The sequence below is a fragment of the Myodes glareolus genome, chromosome 3, assembly GCF_982192425.1.
Source record: "Myodes glareolus chromosome 3, mMyoGla1.1, whole genome shotgun sequence".
Lineage (NCBI taxonomy): Eukaryota > Metazoa > Chordata > Mammalia > Rodentia > Cricetidae > Myodes > Myodes glareolus.
The window spans coordinates 36,561,778-36,580,209 of NC_142028.1; the positions used below are offsets into that span (position 1 = coordinate 36,561,778).

General features: G+C 48.0%; 1 protein-coding gene across 7 annotated transcripts in view; it reads right to left on the minus strand.

The window, feature by feature from the left end:
- Nucleotides 1-18,432, minus strand: part of Atg7 (autophagy related 7) — a 222,967-nt gene that overhangs the window by 142,248 nt on the left and 62,287 nt on the right. For all 7 annotated transcript variants that reach the window (XM_085686867.2, XM_085686871.2, XM_085686866.2 and 4 more), the window contains exons 11-16: nt 16,879-17,023; nt 15,565-15,723; nt 12,658-12,852; nt 11,493-11,693; nt 9,879-9,994; nt 5,567-5,642 (exon numbers count right to left, since the gene is read on the minus strand). In XM_085686867.2, the coding sequence (XP_085542993.2) occupies nt 5,567-5,642; nt 9,879-9,994; nt 11,493-11,693; nt 12,658-12,852; nt 15,565-15,723; nt 16,879-17,023 (892 nt within the window). The remainder of the gene's footprint in view (nt 1-5,566; nt 5,643-9,878; nt 9,995-11,492; nt 11,694-12,657; nt 12,853-15,564; nt 15,724-16,878; nt 17,024-18,432) is intronic.

Consider the following 18,432-nt stretch of genomic DNA (forward strand, 5'->3'; position numbering starts at 1 on the left):
AGTAGAGCCACAGAGGGACCAAAGAGCTAAGCTGGAAACCAGCCAGCATCATCCTCAGAAAATACTGCAGGATACAGCTAACTCTCGAGATGTAGCAAGCACTGTTTCCCGAGTTCTAGGATTCTTTCTAATTTCCTTTTTAGAGATAAACTTCCACTTTAATAAAAAAGTAGAAAGAGAAAGAAAGCCAGCACAGGCAACTATCTCACGTGCCCCAAACTCTGCTAGTGCTTAATAAATACAATCTATATGTGACTCTCAGGGGCTCGTTATTAAGTTGTCCACAGAAAAGAAATATGAGGTTCAGAGGAGATGGGACACTTGCCCAAGGAGAAGGTAGACAGCATGAAGGTGTAGTCAGATCATATACCCAGGATGGAGATCCTATCACACCCTTGTGGTCTGGTTGTCTACTACCTCAGACTGTAGCAAGAGTGAGCACTTCCTTGCTATCTCTGATCCCAGCGTACCCTGCACATCTGTGCCTTGGCAGAACCTGCTTGGTTGGTTGGGCAGAGAAGGTGGATAGCATGGCCAGGTCAGAAACCACAACAGCCAACACAGTAGAACTGTGAACCACCCACTTCTCCTGCCACCGCCTAGCTGAGGGCCACGGAACCCGAGAGGAGAGAGAGGAAGGAAGATCTTTACTAGGCTACAGCTCTTGGCTGGGCCTCCTCTAAGGAGACAGTCTTCATCTCCCAGGGCACAAGAGTTGAGCATCCTTGAACCCCAAAATAAGAAGACTTTTTAAAACTAGAAGGCCTGGGGATGGAGAAATGGCTTGATGGTTAAGAGCACATACTGCTCTTCCTGAGGAACTGAATTTGATTCCCCAAGCCCACATATATCAGGCAGCTTGCAACTGGCTGTAACCCTAGCTCCAGGGCATCTGACAGCTCTAACCTCTGTGGGTACTTGTGTTCTTGTGTATATGTGCGCATGTGCAAACACACACTAACATCAATTAAAACAATAAAATTAAATCTTAATTTAAAAAAGTAGAAGACTGAAGTCTGGGTAGAGCAGCATCAGAGCCTTAGCAGACAGGAAATGAACAGTGGCTGAGCCTCCAGCTCCTTCTCTACCTTACCTCACTCAGAGGCCTCCCAGGCCAGCCTTGCTCATGCTCTGCCCTAGTTTTGCTTTTCTGCAAAGAGTTTAAAAAAAGAACTCAAGAGCCCCAGAGAATCATGGGCTTCCAAGAGCAGACCTAGGGGAAGGGCACACACACACTCAGGCACAGGACACATGCACTCAGGGACTTCTCCTTACTTCTACTTCAGAGCTAGAAGTGCATTCCCCAAAGACAAAAATGCTAACTGCTCAGTCTGTGAGATAAAACAGGCCCTGGGTGTCTGGACACCTGTGGCAGGTCATCAGACGACAGGCTACTAAGTTCTGACAGTCAGGCTCTCTTAGGGACCTCGAGTGTCGCGAGGCCTGTACATTTTACAAGACCTAAATGCGCCCCCATCAAAGTCTTGTGGTGCTCAGTCATTATCCAGAAGCCAGGGAAAGATAACAACCGTGGCCAACTGTCCTGGACAACAAGGCTGAACTTGGAGTCACCTAGGAGACACACCTCAGGGCATGTCTGTGAAGTGGTCTAACTGAAAGGGGAAGACCTGTCTTGAATGTGGGTAGCACCATCCCATGGCCTGGACTCCTAGAGCACCAGCATTCATCTCTTGTAGGAGTTACAGCTTAGGGAAAACATTGGAGGGACCAGAACTGTCAGACATGCAGGTTGTTCTTCAAGAGAAAGTTAATGACACCTTTTTACCCAGGAGGCTGGAGTGTTGTCTAACCTGCTGACCTGCTATTCTGTGGAGCTGGCCTTCACCTGAATCCCCCAAAATCCTGAGCATTGTTTAGGTTCTAATCCTGTTCTTTGTCTCCCAGTGAATAGAATCCATCGTTATGAAAGAGGCCCCATCAATAGACTCTATCCTTTTGCTAATTATAAATCCTTCCTCCCTAGACCCTCACCCTGAGCACTGTTCAGCAGCCAATAGAACTCTTCTTCTGGTAAGGTCACAGGTGCTCTGCTCTAGAGATGTACTTTGCAAGGAGTTTCCACATAGCCCTCCCTGAAAAACACCCCCTTGTTAGACTCTGGGAGTTTGGGCCCAGCACCTGCCCAGGTGGTGCTGACCTTCACCTCAAGCAGCTTGCAGGGACCCCAACAGTCTCTCTCTGCATCCTGACTGAGGATACAGTGAACATGAACTGTCCTGTACTATGTATGCTCTAAGACACATTCTTCTCTTAACTTGCCCAAGGCAGAGGTTTTGTCATGAAGATGAGAAAGCAACTAAAGCAACAAGCTTTCCATCTCTTTTTCTCGTGTGTGTGATGCATAGGTGTGCAGGCATACATACAGGCATGTGCAAGTGAGTGGGGACCTTGATCATGGAGGCAGAGCTTTTCACTTGAACCCAAGGCTCCATGGTGAGGCTGGTCTAGCTAGCCAAATACTCTAAAAACCTCCTGGGTCTTCCCCCCAGTGCAGGTGCTGGGGTTACAGGCGGGCAGCCATGCTCACCCTGCACTTACGTGGGTGCTAGGAATCTGAAATCTATCCACTGAGCCACCTCCTTCCCACGCTCACTTTTGAGCCGATGTGCCCCAGAGAGTCTTGAACTCTTGACTCATCTACCCCACCTCTAACTGCTGGGATTACAAGCTGGGCCATCATGCCTGGGTACCATTCTCTTCATAAAAGGTGCAGGGTGGTGGGAAATGAAGACATAGATAGTAATTCTTTGCTAAGAACTACAATCTAAAAACTGTCTGCTAAAGACTCCTGACTAAGGGGTACATACTGTAGGAATCCATTTTCAGGAAGTTCAAAGTCTGACAAAAGCCTCCTGTAAGCTAAGAGAAGTTCACTCTGTGTATATTCAATATTGAGCACTTGGATCAAACATTTAATGATTTGGGTCATTATCTGTATGTAGTTTAAGCATTAATACAATACATTTTTTTTTTGAGGAAAAAAATCACTCTCTTCAAAGACAGAGTAGCTTTACTAACCCGTGTGTTGGGTCAGAGCCTGAAGAAACAAATGAATGTTTAAAAAAAAAATCTGCCACCCAAAGAGTCTGTTTTTCACATCAAGTGGGTTTTCAAGTTCAGTGCCCGGTTTCTTCAGCTGTAACATGTGGCTGACTTCGGTTGGGGACTAATCAAGTCTTTCAAAGTCCCTTGACAGTATCTGAATGGAGTCAATTTGCCTGTGAACCCACAGGAAAGGGCAGAGCAAGCCAGTGGCCTCCCAGGTCCCACTCAGAGGACAGCAGAGAAATCAAGGAATGTTCTCCATTACACAATGGCATTTGGGAGGTGTTGGGGGTGGGGTGGGGACTTTCTAGGCATCTCACTCCACTGGAGCAGATTAATAAGCACTCTCCTTGGGGCACTGAGAAAATGAGCCAGAGCCTTCCAGGTCATTCTTTACAAGCCAAGTACACAAAGGGACTTAGCCAGCTCCCCTCCAACAGGAAACCACTGGTCTCTACAGGATGGAGAAGGAGGGAGAGGAGGGGAGGAGAAAAAAGAGAGGCAGGAGGGAGAAGAGGAGAAGGAGAGGAGGAAAGAAAGGAGGGAGAAGAAAGGAAGGAAAATGAGCAGGGAAGGAGAGGGAGGAGGGAGGAAGGATGCTGAGTTTACCACCAGGCCCAGCTCTAGGGAGATGATGCTCCCTAATCCAAACACAGTTGAACAAATAGAGTGTGCTCCTCTTGGGAAAAAGGAAAAAAAATTGTTTAAATGGGGACTGAACAACTCTGATTAATTTTAAAGTTCTTTTTCCACTTTCCTTTTTAGAATGTAGCTAAAAATAAAAGCTTAAAATTTGAAATAAGTAAGACACACACACACACACACACACACACACACACACGGCTTTTACCATATACGGTGGCCTTATTCTTCAGCCTTTGAAAAGGCCAAATGAAGAGATGGCCAACAACCAAAATAGCCCTTCAGACAACTGCAAAGGAAGGGAAAGCTGGAAGGCTTAGTGAATGGCAGGCAATTGCCAGGCTCGCTCGTCGGGGATGAATGCCCATCGAGGGATGAGTTGCCATAGCACTTGGGAAACACAGGCACATGCATCTGCCACAGCCACCCCTCTAGGGAGGGTGCTTTGCCCTCTGGCCTCAGCACTGAGAAAGCAACAGAGGCTGCAATTTAACTTAAAGGAAGGAGCCAGTGCAGGGGCATGACTGAAAATTTAATTAAGACCCTCGTCAGCATGAAATTGGTTAGAGAGATGAAGACCAGGCTCCAGGGCAGGAAAGGAGGAAGGGTGACCTGGAGAAGATGTGAATGAGAGCAGCCCAGGTCAGCCCGGAAGCCAGCAGGCTTGTGTGTGGTGGGGGAGGGGCGACTACCATATCACCAGGCCCTGCTGTGAGTGTATCTGTGGAAAAAGACTTCAGGTCATACAAATGCCACACTTGGGGGCATTGAGCGGAAGCTACCTTTCCTGGGGTTCTACAGTCTCCAAAGCTGAGGCAGAGGTACTAGTGGACCCTGGCCAAAGCTTCTATTTTCCTGACATGAACAGGTTAAGATTAGGAAAGCAAGTTTAAGACATGAGGTGGTGCAGACAAGAGGGAGCAGAACCGGAGCTGAGGAACCACAGTGCAGGGCCTGGGCTCTGCCCACAGATGCTCTGAGAGAACACCAGTCACAATGTGGGCTTGCAGCACAGCTTCGTGGCTCTCTATGGTGGTGGGCTAGCTCCTCCTTCTACTGACTACTCAGTGGCAGAGCCCATGTTTGGTATGCATGAGGCCCTGGAGTTTCATCCCAGCACCAAACGAACAAACAAATTTATCAGGCAGGATTCGCAGGACACCTCCCGGTTATGGAGTGGAACGCATGGGACAGTAGAGAACAGCTCTGGAAATGTCACGCTGAAACTGCCCTCCCTTTCCCAAAGGTATCATGCAGACTACGAGATCCAGGACCTGCGGGCCTCAGCCCAATGTCTTCCTTTTCAGCCTCAGGCATGAACTCTGAAGGTTGTGTTCTGAAAAGGTCCTGCTTCTGGGTGGCATGGCTTGTAGTCTGCCCATGCTTGCTCAGAAAGGCTTCCTGTCCAGGTAGGGTACTGAGAACTGAAGGCTAGCCAGTTACTCCACATCCGCTGGGCTGGCACCCGTCAGCCTGGCTTCTGTGTCCACCAGGGAGCTAGCTCAGTGTGATTTGTAGACAGAAAAACAAGGCCCCAAGAAGCTTCGAGACTGGGCCAGGGAAGGCCACACACAGCAGGGCTGAGACGGACCCATGCCTGGCTGACCCAAAAGCCCATCCCTTCTTGTTGTCCTGCATGATGGAGTCTGGTCAGCAACTTCACATCTAAGTCAGGCAGTGCCATGGGTTCATTTCCTCCCGGCAGTGTCCCCTGAACAAAACATTCTCCATGTCTTAAGGAATGCCCCTCTGAAACCTCAGCTGTCGGAGTTGTGTTGGTGGAAGGGGGAGGTGACCCCACCTTCCCCTCCATCAGAGGATTGGAGCAGGACCACAAGTTCATTTCCAAATCACTCACCTGGTGAGGCACAAGCCCCAGAGAGGTGGGAGGTTCATTCATACGGTCATCACTGCTGCTGGCGATGGCATAGCCCCTGGAAGAGGGAAGCAGGGGCGCTCTCAGCTCACATATGTTCATGGTAAATACATGGGAGAACATCAGGGGGCACTGGAAAGAGTTAGAACCAAATGCCCCTTTGCTGAGCTTCATAAGCTAGTGGGGAAACTCATTCCAAGGTAGGGAGGGAAAGGCAGTGTTTAAAATAATAGGCCTCCTGGAGCAGGAAAGATGAGAGCAAGCTTGTGGCATCTCTAACCAAGCAGCTTAACCATTAGCCGGAAATGCAAGAGGGTGCATGATACAACAGGGGCATGTGAGATAAATTTGCCAAGTGCAAGACTTACCTTCCTCCATTCCTCCCTCCTTTCCTCTTTCCCTCTCTTCCTTCTTTCTTCCCCTCCCTCTCTCCTTTCCTTCTTCCTTCCTTTTTTCCTCCCTGTTTTCCTCCTTCCTTTCTTCTCTCTCCCCTTTCTCTTTCCTCCCTCCCTCCCTCTCCTCTCCACTCCTTCCTTTCACAGGCTCTCATTACACTGTGAAGGCCGGCCTTAAGGCCTTAACTCCCCCTTTATGATCATCCCCCTTTATGCCCTGTCTACTAGCCACTGGGGCTGAGTCACATGACAAACAGAATACTGCTGTGGCTTTCTGCATTCTTTCTTGGAATTCAATTCGGATGGAGTAAAAGTGTTTTCTAACTCCATCCTCACACCTGCACTACAGTGGCACACCTAGCACAGATTCCAGAGTCGCAGCCGTCTGGGTCTTAGACACAAAGCCTAGCTCCACCATTGGAAACAGGACTAAGAAGCAAGGTGAGATGGTATGAACTTGTAATGTTGGCAACAGGCAGGCTGAGGACCACCCTGAGTGGGAGGGGCAGTATGGGTTCAGAGCAAGCCGGGGATCCACAGTGAGACTCTGTCCAAATCTCAACTACTAGTTCCCCTCGTAGGTTCAACAGGGGATTGAAGCAGCGGCAGTCACAACTCTCTTGGGGCAGGGCCTTGCATAAACTTTGAGGATGAACTGCCGCGTCTGTAGTTCAGCATGGGCACCTGTCTGCCCTCAGGCCAAAATCACAACTTCAGTGGAGAATGAGAGCTGTGTGAGTTGAGGTCACATAGGAAGTCTAGACCTGAAATGTGACAATGATACCAAAAACCTTGATGGTTTCAACCTTTGCCAGGCACAGAGAAGAAAGAATCTACACACACGCGGATGAGTCAACCGAAAATAACAGGCTGAAGCAAGAGAAGATAGAGAGAACAAGGACCTGGGGACCAGACAGAGTACAGTCTGGAGTCTTTGGAGATGGGAGCAGGAGAAAGTGTGGTGTTCTAGGGGACAGGGCAGAAAATCTACACTGCAGACAGAACTCACCATGCTGGAGATGCCGGAAGATGCAGAAGCCTGAGCCAAAATGAGCTATAGCAGGGAGACTGCCCCAAAGTCACTGGGGGAAGGCCACAGAGAGAGGCAGACCACTCAAAGGGGAAGGTAAAAGGGATGAGAGATGACTCACAGGCCCTGACAGATAAGAACTGGCCCTGGGTCACCATGGACAGGACCTGCCTAGCGTGTGTGAGGCCTAAATTCAATATCCAGAAATGATGGGGAGGAGGAAGAGAAGGAGGAGGAAAAGAAGAAAGGGAGAAGGAGAAAAAGGAGAGGGAGGGAGGGAGGGAGAGAAAGAGAGAGAGAGAGAGAGAGAGAGAGAGAGAGAGAGAGAGAGAGAGAATAGTCTATTCTCATAATATTCCATCAAAATGAGAAGCCTCCTTAATCACAAAGACAGTTTCAGACAAACAAAGACTGAAATGCTTAAGGTAATTTTATAGGCAGAAGAAAATGCCTCAGAGCCACAAGTTTGGAGACACAGGAAGAATTAAAATATGATAACAAAAACTAAATAAATACTAATAATATAACAATATCTTCTAGGGCTTAAATGTATAAAGAATTTTCAAAAATAAATGTGAAGACACTGCTGGTCATCTAGCCAGCATTCAGCCTCCTCTTCCACCTCTTACAGCTTTACTCAGAGGTGCAACAGCCCGGCTGACAAGCTAGATTTCTTAGCACTCCTTCCTAGGGGAATCAAAGGATGTATTTTCTGGAAAGGGCCTTTGAGGGACAGCTCACACTTCCGCATCACCAAGGCGGCTGTTGGGAAAAAAAAGGGACTCAAGGAGACAGTGGCTTACCCATTGTCCAAGGCTACCATGACAGTAAAGCACTGGCTGTGTCAGTGTTAGGAGCACAGGGAACAGCGGTCTTGGCAACCAAAACAGCACCTAGCAGTGTCGAGGGTGTGAGCTGATGTGAGCCTGGTGGGTTCTGCAGAGTGGGGCAGCTGCACTGAGAAAATCCAAGCTAAGATCTGCAAGGGCAGATGTCAAGACAGCCAACGGCCCTGGATTGAAAACTGCGACAAGTAGGTAAGATCTACGCTCAGGACCAACAGGGAAAGGCACCAGGCCTGCCCTGGGAAGACAGAGAAAGGCACCAGGCCTGCCCTGGGAAGACAGAGAAGGCACCAGGCCTGCCCTGGGAAGACAGAGAAAGGCACCAGGCCTGCCCTGGGAAGACAGGGAAAGGCACCAGGCCTGCCCTGGGAAGACAGGGAAAGGCACCAGGCCTGCCCTGGGAAGACAGGGAAAGGCTGGTCTGTGCACTCATCCTCCCTAGGGCATCCCTAGGAAATGAATGTGCTGGAGAAGCCAGGCTGGAACTGGGGACGGGCATGGGCTTTGTGGGGAGGGTACAGTTCTGGAGAAGCAGCTGGTGACAAGACAGGTGCTGAGGTTGAACAGGAGATGGGACACGCACACCAATCAGATCCCAATAGTAACAAATGTCTATCTGTGACGCTCGTCCCTGGCAGCAGGTGAAAGAGACAGTGATCTCCCTCATGCTACCTGTGATCTTTCATATGGATTCTGTCCATTCTGTAGCTAAAAGGTGTGGTGTTTTAAGTAACAATCATCTGAAAATGCTTCCTGGAGAACAGTAACAAAGGGGCCCCACCACTCACAGCTGAGCTATGGCCAACTAATGGATTCTGGGAAGGAGAAAGGCACAGTATGGAGCTGTGTACCCACTGCTGAGCCCAGCAGGCTTTAGTGCATAGCCCAAAACCCATGGTAACACAGCTGGTCCCAGGTAAACTCAGTGGGTCACAAAACAAAACGAAAAGTCGCGTATATGAGAGATATTTACAGGGTAGAACGGGGAGACAGGCAGTGGTGGAAGGGAGAGCAATCAGTACTATAATCCTATAATCATGCTATATACATCTATGAAATCATCCAAGAACAAATCTATTAATTAAAAAAAAAACCAGAAAATTGATGAAAGAAGTCCCTTTGTCGGGGGCTGGAGAGATGGTTCAGTGGTTAAGAGCATTGCCTGTTCTTCCAGAGGTCCTGAGTTCAATTCCCAGCAACCACATGGTGGCTCACAACCATCTGTAATGAGGTCTGGTGCCTTCTTCTGGCCTGCAGGCATACACACAGACAGAATTATGTATACATAATAAATAAATAAATATTTTAAAAAAATTAGTCCCTTTGTCTCAAGTCCGATGACTTTAGTTTGCTATTAAAGCAAAGGCTTACTTGCCTGTGAGCAGGCACCGTCACACAGGTGTGATAATGGAGAGCACAGCAGCATCTGTGTTCACAGGTGAGGGGGCTGAGTGGCACAGGCTGAGCCTCTGGACCCGCCCTGGACTGTGGACTTTGAACTTTATTTGGCCAAGTCCTTGGACACAGAACTCGGTCACAGGCAGCTGATAAAATTCCTAATGCCAGTGACATATTATATGGTATTCATATTATATACATAGTATACACAGTATATACATTATGTACATAGTATATACAGTATACACATTATATAGTATATATAGTTACAACACATAGTATATACAGTATACACATTATATAGTATATATAGTTACAATGTCCAGAGCTAAGAAAACCACAATAGACCAACAGGAGAGAAGTGTAAAAGACAGAAGCCCTTGCCAAAATCTTCCTTATCAGTTGCCCAAAAACTCAAAATAATTCAAGAATGGCACAGGGCATACCCCAGAAACCACAGGCTGAGTAGTTGGGTGAAAGAATTGGACTAGGTTGCTTTTTTCAGTCTTGTTTTGAGGTCAGAAAAGCCAAGAGGCCGAGAGAGGCTGAAAGAGCCTGAGGGAGACAGTGCCCAGCGATTACTGACAGCGTTTAGTTCAAATCCCATCTCTGGGTTCCAGACTCACCCCTCAGGATGCTGCAGGACAGAAACCATCAGCTCCACAGCCAGGGCTCCTGCAATCACGGCTAGGCCTGGTCGGCTCACTGTGCATTGCTGGTCCAGCGTCCGGTCTCTGGTTGACTAAAGAGAAACAACCACTGACATTTATAGACTATTCTAGTCTAGGGAGCCCTAGGTGAACCTGAAACTCCATGATAAAGATGAAAATTTCATCAGACTGGTGTAGCTGACAAAGGTCAGCCAGCCTCACCCCATCGTGTCTTGGGAGGGTCATAATAAACAAAGCAGAATATGCAATTAAATGAGGCAATATGCTGAACAGGATGCACACTGTTAAGAGACAGAGATGGAGACATTAACCATCAGCAGCATGGCCTCATGGTGGCTCTGCACCCAGTGCTCCTGTAGATGAGGGCCGAGTCACAGGGAGGAACAATCATAAGTAGCTGGTGACCCTGTCCTGCCATTGTCCCTGAGGTAATGGCTCAGCGTGAGAAGGAGCCACAATCTCTACCCTGCTGTTCTCCGTTTCTGCACATCCTCCATCACCTTGGCTGTAGTCTGAGGACTTTACTGCAAAACTGCAAGCATTTGTTATGACCTGGCTCCACGCACAAGCTGTCACTGGGTCAACCCCACAGACTTGAACCTTCTAAATGGGGGCAAATCCTGGCATTTTTTGATGCTACAAAAATTTCATGGAATGAAAACACATGGCTGTCCTGCTTGAGGCCTCATCCGTGATTGAAGGCAACCGCTGACCAATAATAGTTCAAGCTGCACTTTCTACCACTTGAGAAGATGACAGCTTTCCTCTGTGTGGGGGAAGAAAAAGTCAGTTGTTTCAGAGAGCAAACTGAGTTTTGTAATAGCAGAAGGGGAGACAGGGCAATTCAGAGAACGTGTCTGCCCCGGACCCTTGAGGAAGGACTGCTCCTACAGACTAAATAGGCCTCCTAGCGAGCTCACTGCGCCTCATTCGGCCCAGCTGGAGATGCTCGTGGCTGCCTCACATTCCACCTGCTCAACACTGAGCATCCCCAGCACAGGTGAGCTTCCTCATCTAGATTATCAGATTAAATACACGAGGAATGGTTGAGCGTTCAATTTCAGACAAACAACAAATACATTTTTTAAATTCTAAGCAGCTTTTGAAAACTGTAAATGGCATACTTTACATACTTAAAAAACCAAACCCAATCAAAAGGGCACTTGCTATTTACCTGAAATGCAAAGTTTCCTGACAGTGTGACAGTGTGCCCTGTTCTACAGCCACAGGGAATAAGAGGCCTTCTGGATCACTAAGGAGACAGCAGAAGGGCTGGACCAGAACCTCGGGCTTTAGCCTCGGGTATGTAGAGCTCTTTCTCCAAGGAACCAGGCTATGCAAAAGCTTCTTTACTTGGCTTCTGTCACACAGCTGTGGCCACATTCATGCAGTGACTATGGCTCGGCCATTCAGGAAAGGGTGCCAATCATGGCTCATGGTGGGATAATTCCACCCACCCCAACTAGAGAATGCTCTTTATTAGACAATCTTTAATCAGCCCTGAGGGGATCCTGCCCCAGCACATGGAATGTTGAGCAGAGCTATTTGTAACCATGGAACTCAACTTACATCTCCCGGAGCTACCACGTCATTGCAGAAATAGCAGCCAAGCTTGTATCCAGGGATGTTAGCAAAAAGTGAGGAGCCCAGGTCAGCAGGTGCCACAGGGTGGCTTGGGCACAGGTCCCCAGCTCCCTGCTGCTTGGGTTTCTTCAAGCCGTGTCTCATGACAACAAAAGTGTCAAATCCCAAGGCAGCGTTGATGACCAGCTGTTCACAGAGAAGGAATAAAAGGGTGTCAGGACAGACAGACTTCAGGTCAAGGCTAAGATCATATGCGCCTACCTTTAAATTGCTTTCTTTTTCATGTGAGTGTAACTAGACTTCTATAGCCAACTGAAACCTGCAAGAGACCTGATGAACTGCTAATACAAACCATCTCACTTAAAACCCCCTACAAGCACTGCCTTTTATAGACAAGGATACAGGAGGTCAGAGTTCCACCTCTGTCCCAAGGTCCTGCAGCTGCCAGGAGAGGCGTGGAGAGCAGCTGGTGGGTGCCTGCACCACTCTGCCCTTTCCTTTTAGTTCTCAGAAAGTTTTACTGAAACACAATTTGTAAACCATGACATGCCCACCATGTGGATTTTTAAGAGAAGCTTTCTTTGCTTGTATTGTAAGAACTCCTCTTGGTTGTGATTTTAGTCATTCTCCATAATTTTTGGTCACATACAAAGAATCAGGAAATGGCACGCTGGAGAAGAAAATAAAAACCACTCCTGAAAGAGTTCTGGGAGTTCCAGAAACTGCTGGGGCACTGCCTCTTGCATCTCCTCTCCCTTCCCTTCTTCTCCTTTGTCTCATGCACAATAGACAGAACGATAGGTGGCAATGGCTGACGAACAGGTGAGGGGTGGCCTGTGGTAGAGGCAGACATACATGTTTTTATATAGAGCTGGAACATTTAAGATATATATATACTCCTATCTTATAATATGGTATTTTCTTATTACCATTCTTTGAAAATCTCCCTGATTTTACTGCATACTTAGTAAAGCACCCTACAGCACAAGCCCTTGACGTTCATATGTACCAACAGTAGCCCCTGCAAGGATTGCTAAGAAAATAGTAAAACACACTCATAAGGCCACAGAGGTCACCCTCCCTCCTGGGGGAGGGCGGGCTTTGGTCACTTCTCTCTTGGGTGGCTCACTAAGCTCTAGACACACTCCACCTTCCGCTTGCTGGCTGCAATGACAGCCGGAAGCCACCGGCTCTCTCTGGTGTCCATTAGCAGGAAGATGACATCATGGCTCTCGATGAGCTGCTCCAGCTGCTCCACATCTCTGCGGGCCTGCTCCAGCGTGACGTCAGAGAAATTCACAGGATGTCCTGGCATGGGGATGCTCATGTTGAACCCGCGGGCATTCTAGGGAGGCAATGGTTATACATACATCACAACCAGGAATTTTCGGGGGCACAGTGCTCCTGCTCTTTCAAATATCTGGGCCTGTGCTCTCCACCTTCTCCACTTCCTTCAGTCATTTGTGTGTGTCTGTGTGTGTGTGTGTGTGTGCATATACATGTGTCTGTTGTGTATATTTATATGTGCATCATCTGTCTTTATGTGTGTGTGTGTGTGTGTTGTTCTTGTTGAGAATAAAGCTCAGAGCCACAGGTGTAACACAGCCAGAGATGTTCACTTTCCACAGAAAGCAAAGTGTGCCAGGATCACAAACTGCATCACAGGCAAGTGTGATAGCATTGGCTTTCCCAAAGTTGTCAAAACACTAACTGGAAAGATGATCACAGTGGGTGGGCAGCAAGTTAGCAAAAGCTCAGGAACTGTGGCAGAGCTTAGATTCAAACATCGTCTGCATGGGCCCATGGCCGATCCACAGTCCTCTCCAGGGACAGACAGTGCTCCCAAGGGAGAAGGGCAGATCTGTGCCGCCTTCCATAGAATTTTGCAGGCTTCACACTGGGAGAACAGAGTGCACTGCCTAAGGCCACCGAGCCTGGGCTTGGCACTGTGACTTGCTTGAGCAATGGGCAGAGGCGGTGGTGTGCTGTGCTGCGATCAACACGAGACTCTCTAGCCTTTTATTCTCCCGCAGAACTGCAGGACCAGGAGACCGTGGCTCCTCAAGCCTCCATTTTGAAATAATCACATATGGGGCCGACTGGAAGCTGAGTCCAGCCTTGCCTATCAGTTAACATAGCCAGCCTGAACACCTGTGGTGTAGACTTACAGCTGGATGCCACTATATCACACTGTGCCAGCAGACACCTAACTAATGTCTCAATGGTGGGGCTGTGTCTAGCCAACACATAGCTGGGTACACGGTGGCTACTCAGTCAATGCTACGGAATTCACTCAAAACTGATGCTCTTGAGGGCACTTGTGAAATAAAGTCATCAATAACAGCAGGCTTTGGGAACAGACAAATTAATATTGAGAGGCTAAAGGAGGAAACTTCTAGAAGGCAGGTATTTCATGGCTGGAGCTGAGGGTGGTGTTTCTACCACTTTAAGTATAAGCAGAAGTCTCAATGGTAGCTAATGTGTCTCCTGTTGGGTAAAATGATCATCTATTCTACAGGTATACTCTTTTGACTTAAAACACATCTGAAAACTTACTTTTTCATTCAAGTGAGTTGAGGGTGTTGGCTAGATTTTGTCAGTTTGAACCTCAACTGAATTGCCTCCATTAGGCTAGCCTGTTAGCATGTCACTAGGCCATTTTCTTGGTTGATGACTGATGCTGGGGGGCCCAAGAGCTGTGGGTCCTGCTACCCGGAGTAGGTGGTCCTAGGGTGTATAAGAAAGCAGACTAAGCAAGCCATGAAGAGCATCCCTCCCATGATTCCTGCTTCTGCTCCTGCTTGAGTTCCTGACTTCTCTCAATGATGGACTGTGATCAGGATGTGTGAGCCACATAAACCCTTTCTTTGCCAGATGGCTTTGGTCAGTGTTATGTCATAGCAAAAGAAAGCAAACTAGAGCAGGGCATGGCGGAGCACTCGGGGAGCAGAGTCAGGTGGATCTCTGTGAGTTCAAAGCCAGCCTGGTCTACAGAGTGAGTTCCAGAATAGCCATGGCTACACAGAGAAATCCTGTTTCAACCCTGCCCCCAAAATAACAAAAACAAAACAACAACAACAAAAAGAGAAAGCAAAGTAGGAGAGCGAGTGACCAGTCTTTCATCGGGTATTTCTAAAGTCGTATAAACAGTGTGACTCAAAAATAGCAGGAGACACAGCAAAGCAGTCAGCTTCCAAGCAGTCTTTCTTCTACACAGACCCAAGGTCAGCACAGTTCCAAGAGTGGTGCTAAGCAGCCAGCATGTGGTCTTACCAGACTAAACTAATACCCCGTATCTTCACCACCAGAAATCCCTTTACAGCTAGGCAGGGTGAAAACAGAGCTCCAAAAGACACTTCTTCACTTCTTCCTTTATTTCTACTGCATGAGAGGCACTCACCTGCTGTGCAGAGCTGGGATGGCAGCCAGGGCTTCATGCTTGCTGGGTAAACACCTACAGCTCAACTCTAGTTGTATTTTAGTTTTCTTTGTTTTGTTTTGCACGAATGTGCATGTATGTTGACATGGGTGTGTAACTACTATTTTTAAGTATGGATACATGTGCACAGGCACCATGGTGTATATGTGGAAGTTAGAGGACAACCTCAGATGGCTGTCCTCGCCTTCCACCTCGCTTGAACAGGGTCTTTTGGTCGTGGTTTGCTGCTGCACATGTTAAGATTAGCTGGCTGTCCAGTTTCTGGGGACTCTCCTGTCTCTGCCTCCTTTCTCACTATGGGAGCACCAGGATTACACACACATACTTCTATGCCCGGCTTTATGTGGGTTTTGAGGATTCAAACATGAGTCTTCATGCTTACATAAAATATTACATGTTTTATCCAATGATCCCTCTCCTCAGCATCTTTGTAGTGTCTTTATAAAGCCATCACTGAGGTGAGGTACTCATATGATGCCTGTCTGGTAGGAAATAACACATGTCTGAGCCTCAGTGACTAATACTGCAGAGCCTCATTCCCCCGGATCCCCAGGACTTAAACATTTAAGAGTTTACAGGAAGAATAACATGACTGTTCCCCCCAAATCACCAACGTACCACTCCGGGAAATATTTTCTGGAGCCGCTCTGCTGCAGCCAGGGCCTTGGGCTTGCCACCCCCAAGACAATCTTCAAATTCATACAGAGGCTGCCTCACAGGGTTGGAGTAGGAGATCTTGGCATTGTCCACAAATGTGACATGTCTGACACCCCAGCCCTGCATGGAAAGAGGATACCATGGCATACTCCTGAGGAGCATGTCCCAGTGCACATTTCTAGAAGTCTCTAGGAATGGTTTTGCTTCTGAGCAGCTGGGGACCTTAAAATACAGGAAACGGCAGAAAGTGAATTGTGCAAATTCAGTTTTTGATCATTAGAATGCCAACTTCATTTTAAAAGACAAAATAGTTACATGCCAGGGCCTCGATTCCCATGGTCATTAGATCAGGAACTATAAGAGCAGTCCTCACTCCCAGTGTGTTATTTTTTATTGCAAGTGAGTGCTAGAACTCGACTGTGTAGTTTCAGGGTTAGTGAGCACCCAGGTGTCTCTGGCTTCTCTTAATGAGTGACTAAGAATAAATATTAACTCCCTGGAAACTCATTTTAGATCTCAGTTAACTCCTGAAAATGACCAGCAAATTGTCTCCACGTGAAACAATGGAGGAAATCCACGCTAGAGAAACCCTGCTGCTAACCCGCCTCACAAGACGAGTCTGTGTTTTCTTGATGCCATGGGCATTTTCATAGATAAGAACATTTCTGGAAAGCTTGTTATTAAAGATTTCTTTATTTTATGCATAGCATTCACATGTGTAAGTACATACATGCAATGCCCAAGGAGGCCACAAGAGGGTACTGGATCTCCCAGGGCTGGAGTTACATGCTGTTGTGAGATGTCATGTGGGTGCTGGGAATTGAATACAGGTTCTCTCTAAAAGTAGCCAGTGGTCCTAACCTCTGAGCCATCTCTACAGTCCCCATATTTCCTCAATTTTATGGAATCACATAGTTTTAAAGTTGGACTAATAAGTTACAAAGAAAACTTTTTATAATCTATGAGCCAGTTTTTATAAATATAAATGGACAGAGAAGAGGCCTCGATTTCCTTCAGTTAGGACAACTCCTGGCCTCAGTTGATAACATCTTCATGTGTGAAATGAAATCTGACTATCTGTGGGAAGGGGACTAACTGGGACTGGAGGGGTATTCTGTTTGTCTCACGATGACTACAGATTGCTCTCAGGACTAGAGATGCTGAGCAGAGCAAAGGAGTGGGAGGGAGGCACAAGGGGACCTAGGAGATGGGAGACAATCACGCTAGAGAACAAGGGGCACAGCTGGACAGCTGCCATGAGGCCCTCAAACTCACCATCAGTGTCCTAGCCACATTACACCCCAAGGTGCCAGCCCCCAGAAGCAGGCACTTGGCAGACACGACCTTGTCCAAGTCCAAGGTGGGGACCAATCGCCAGCACATCAGCTTGAGATTCAGATCCACGGATGACTCAGCCAGCCTGGAAAACAAGGGATTGGTGTGCTGGTGAGTCACTGTAAAGAAAAAAAGAAAGGAAAAGGAAAGGACAAGACAGCTCCTAGGGATGGTGGAGGAGAAAGTTTATTGCAGACAAAACGGAGAGCATAGGCAGAGGCAGAGGCAGGGACATCTGGGAAAGTCCAGAGTGGACATCACCAGACTGAACTGGGCCAGGTGAGGAGAGAGGGGGAGGGAGAGTAAGACAAGAGCTGCTAACCATGAGTGGCAGCTTGGGCCAAGAGACTGGCATACATGAGGTGGTGAGGGTGAGGGAGAGATGCCTCCCCACCCACTGCTACGGCAGATAAGGGAGCTGACACTTTCCCTTACCAGCTGCAGCACTTAGGAAGGCAGGCCCTGCACCTCACTATTGATGGGAGCAGGCGAACAGACCTGAGAGCTTGGGAGATCTGGCCCCACCCCTTATCGGCCATATGGTAGCATGGGCCAGAGAAAGATTCCCTCTCCCTTCTACCCCCACTGCCTGTGCCAAGTAGGAGAGCTATCCCTATCCCCCACCAGCTGCAGCACTCAGGTGAGTGGCCCCTGCACCTCAGCTGGGAAACACTGTAGAGCTGGCCTTGTTCGTGTAGGTGTGGGAGAGCCAACCCTGGAGGCAGGAAAGCAGGAAAACTGGTCCCATCCCTTGTTCATGCCTGCAAGGGGTGAACTGGCCAGGGCAATGCTGGGGATCTCACACAGGTGGTGAGGACAGGGAGCGCCAGCAGGCTGATCTATCCTGCAACTTCCCAGGCCCAGAATGAGGAGTCGGCACATTCCAACATCCACCCCATCAATGATCGCTGGAGAGCATGAAGGGGCTGGTCCTGTAGACTCAAAACTGCAGGATCTCCACGACACAGGGCAACAACAGAATATCAAAGAGGAGGCCCAATGAGGACCTAGTATCAATAGTGTAGCAGAAACCAGAGGCCTCGATCCAGACCAATGATTCTTTGCAATGAACACTTGCAAGTAAAAGATACATGGACTAAAGGGTAAACTGTGTGACACATTGTGAGATTTTTCTTTTTTTCTCTTTATTTTACTTTGCGGGGAGGGTGCAGAAAGCTGATACGAAGGAACAGGGAGATGAAGGGATCAAGATGCATGAAGTGAAAGACACAAATAATAAACCAAAATAAAGTTTTAAAAAAACGGAAAGACTGGAATAGCCAAAATGGCTGGATTATGTAGGGAAGGGCAGCCCAGCCCCTTGGATGGAGAGTTCAAGGTAGTGAGTGGAATATGCCAGCCACAGGCTGTAACAGGTAGGGACTGAGGGATGCTGGGCAAACCTGGTGGCCAGGTCTGCTCTGATATGCTAATGACACTTTCAGGCACTTGACCCAGGCTTGAGATCTACACATTCACATGTGCTCAGTCTAA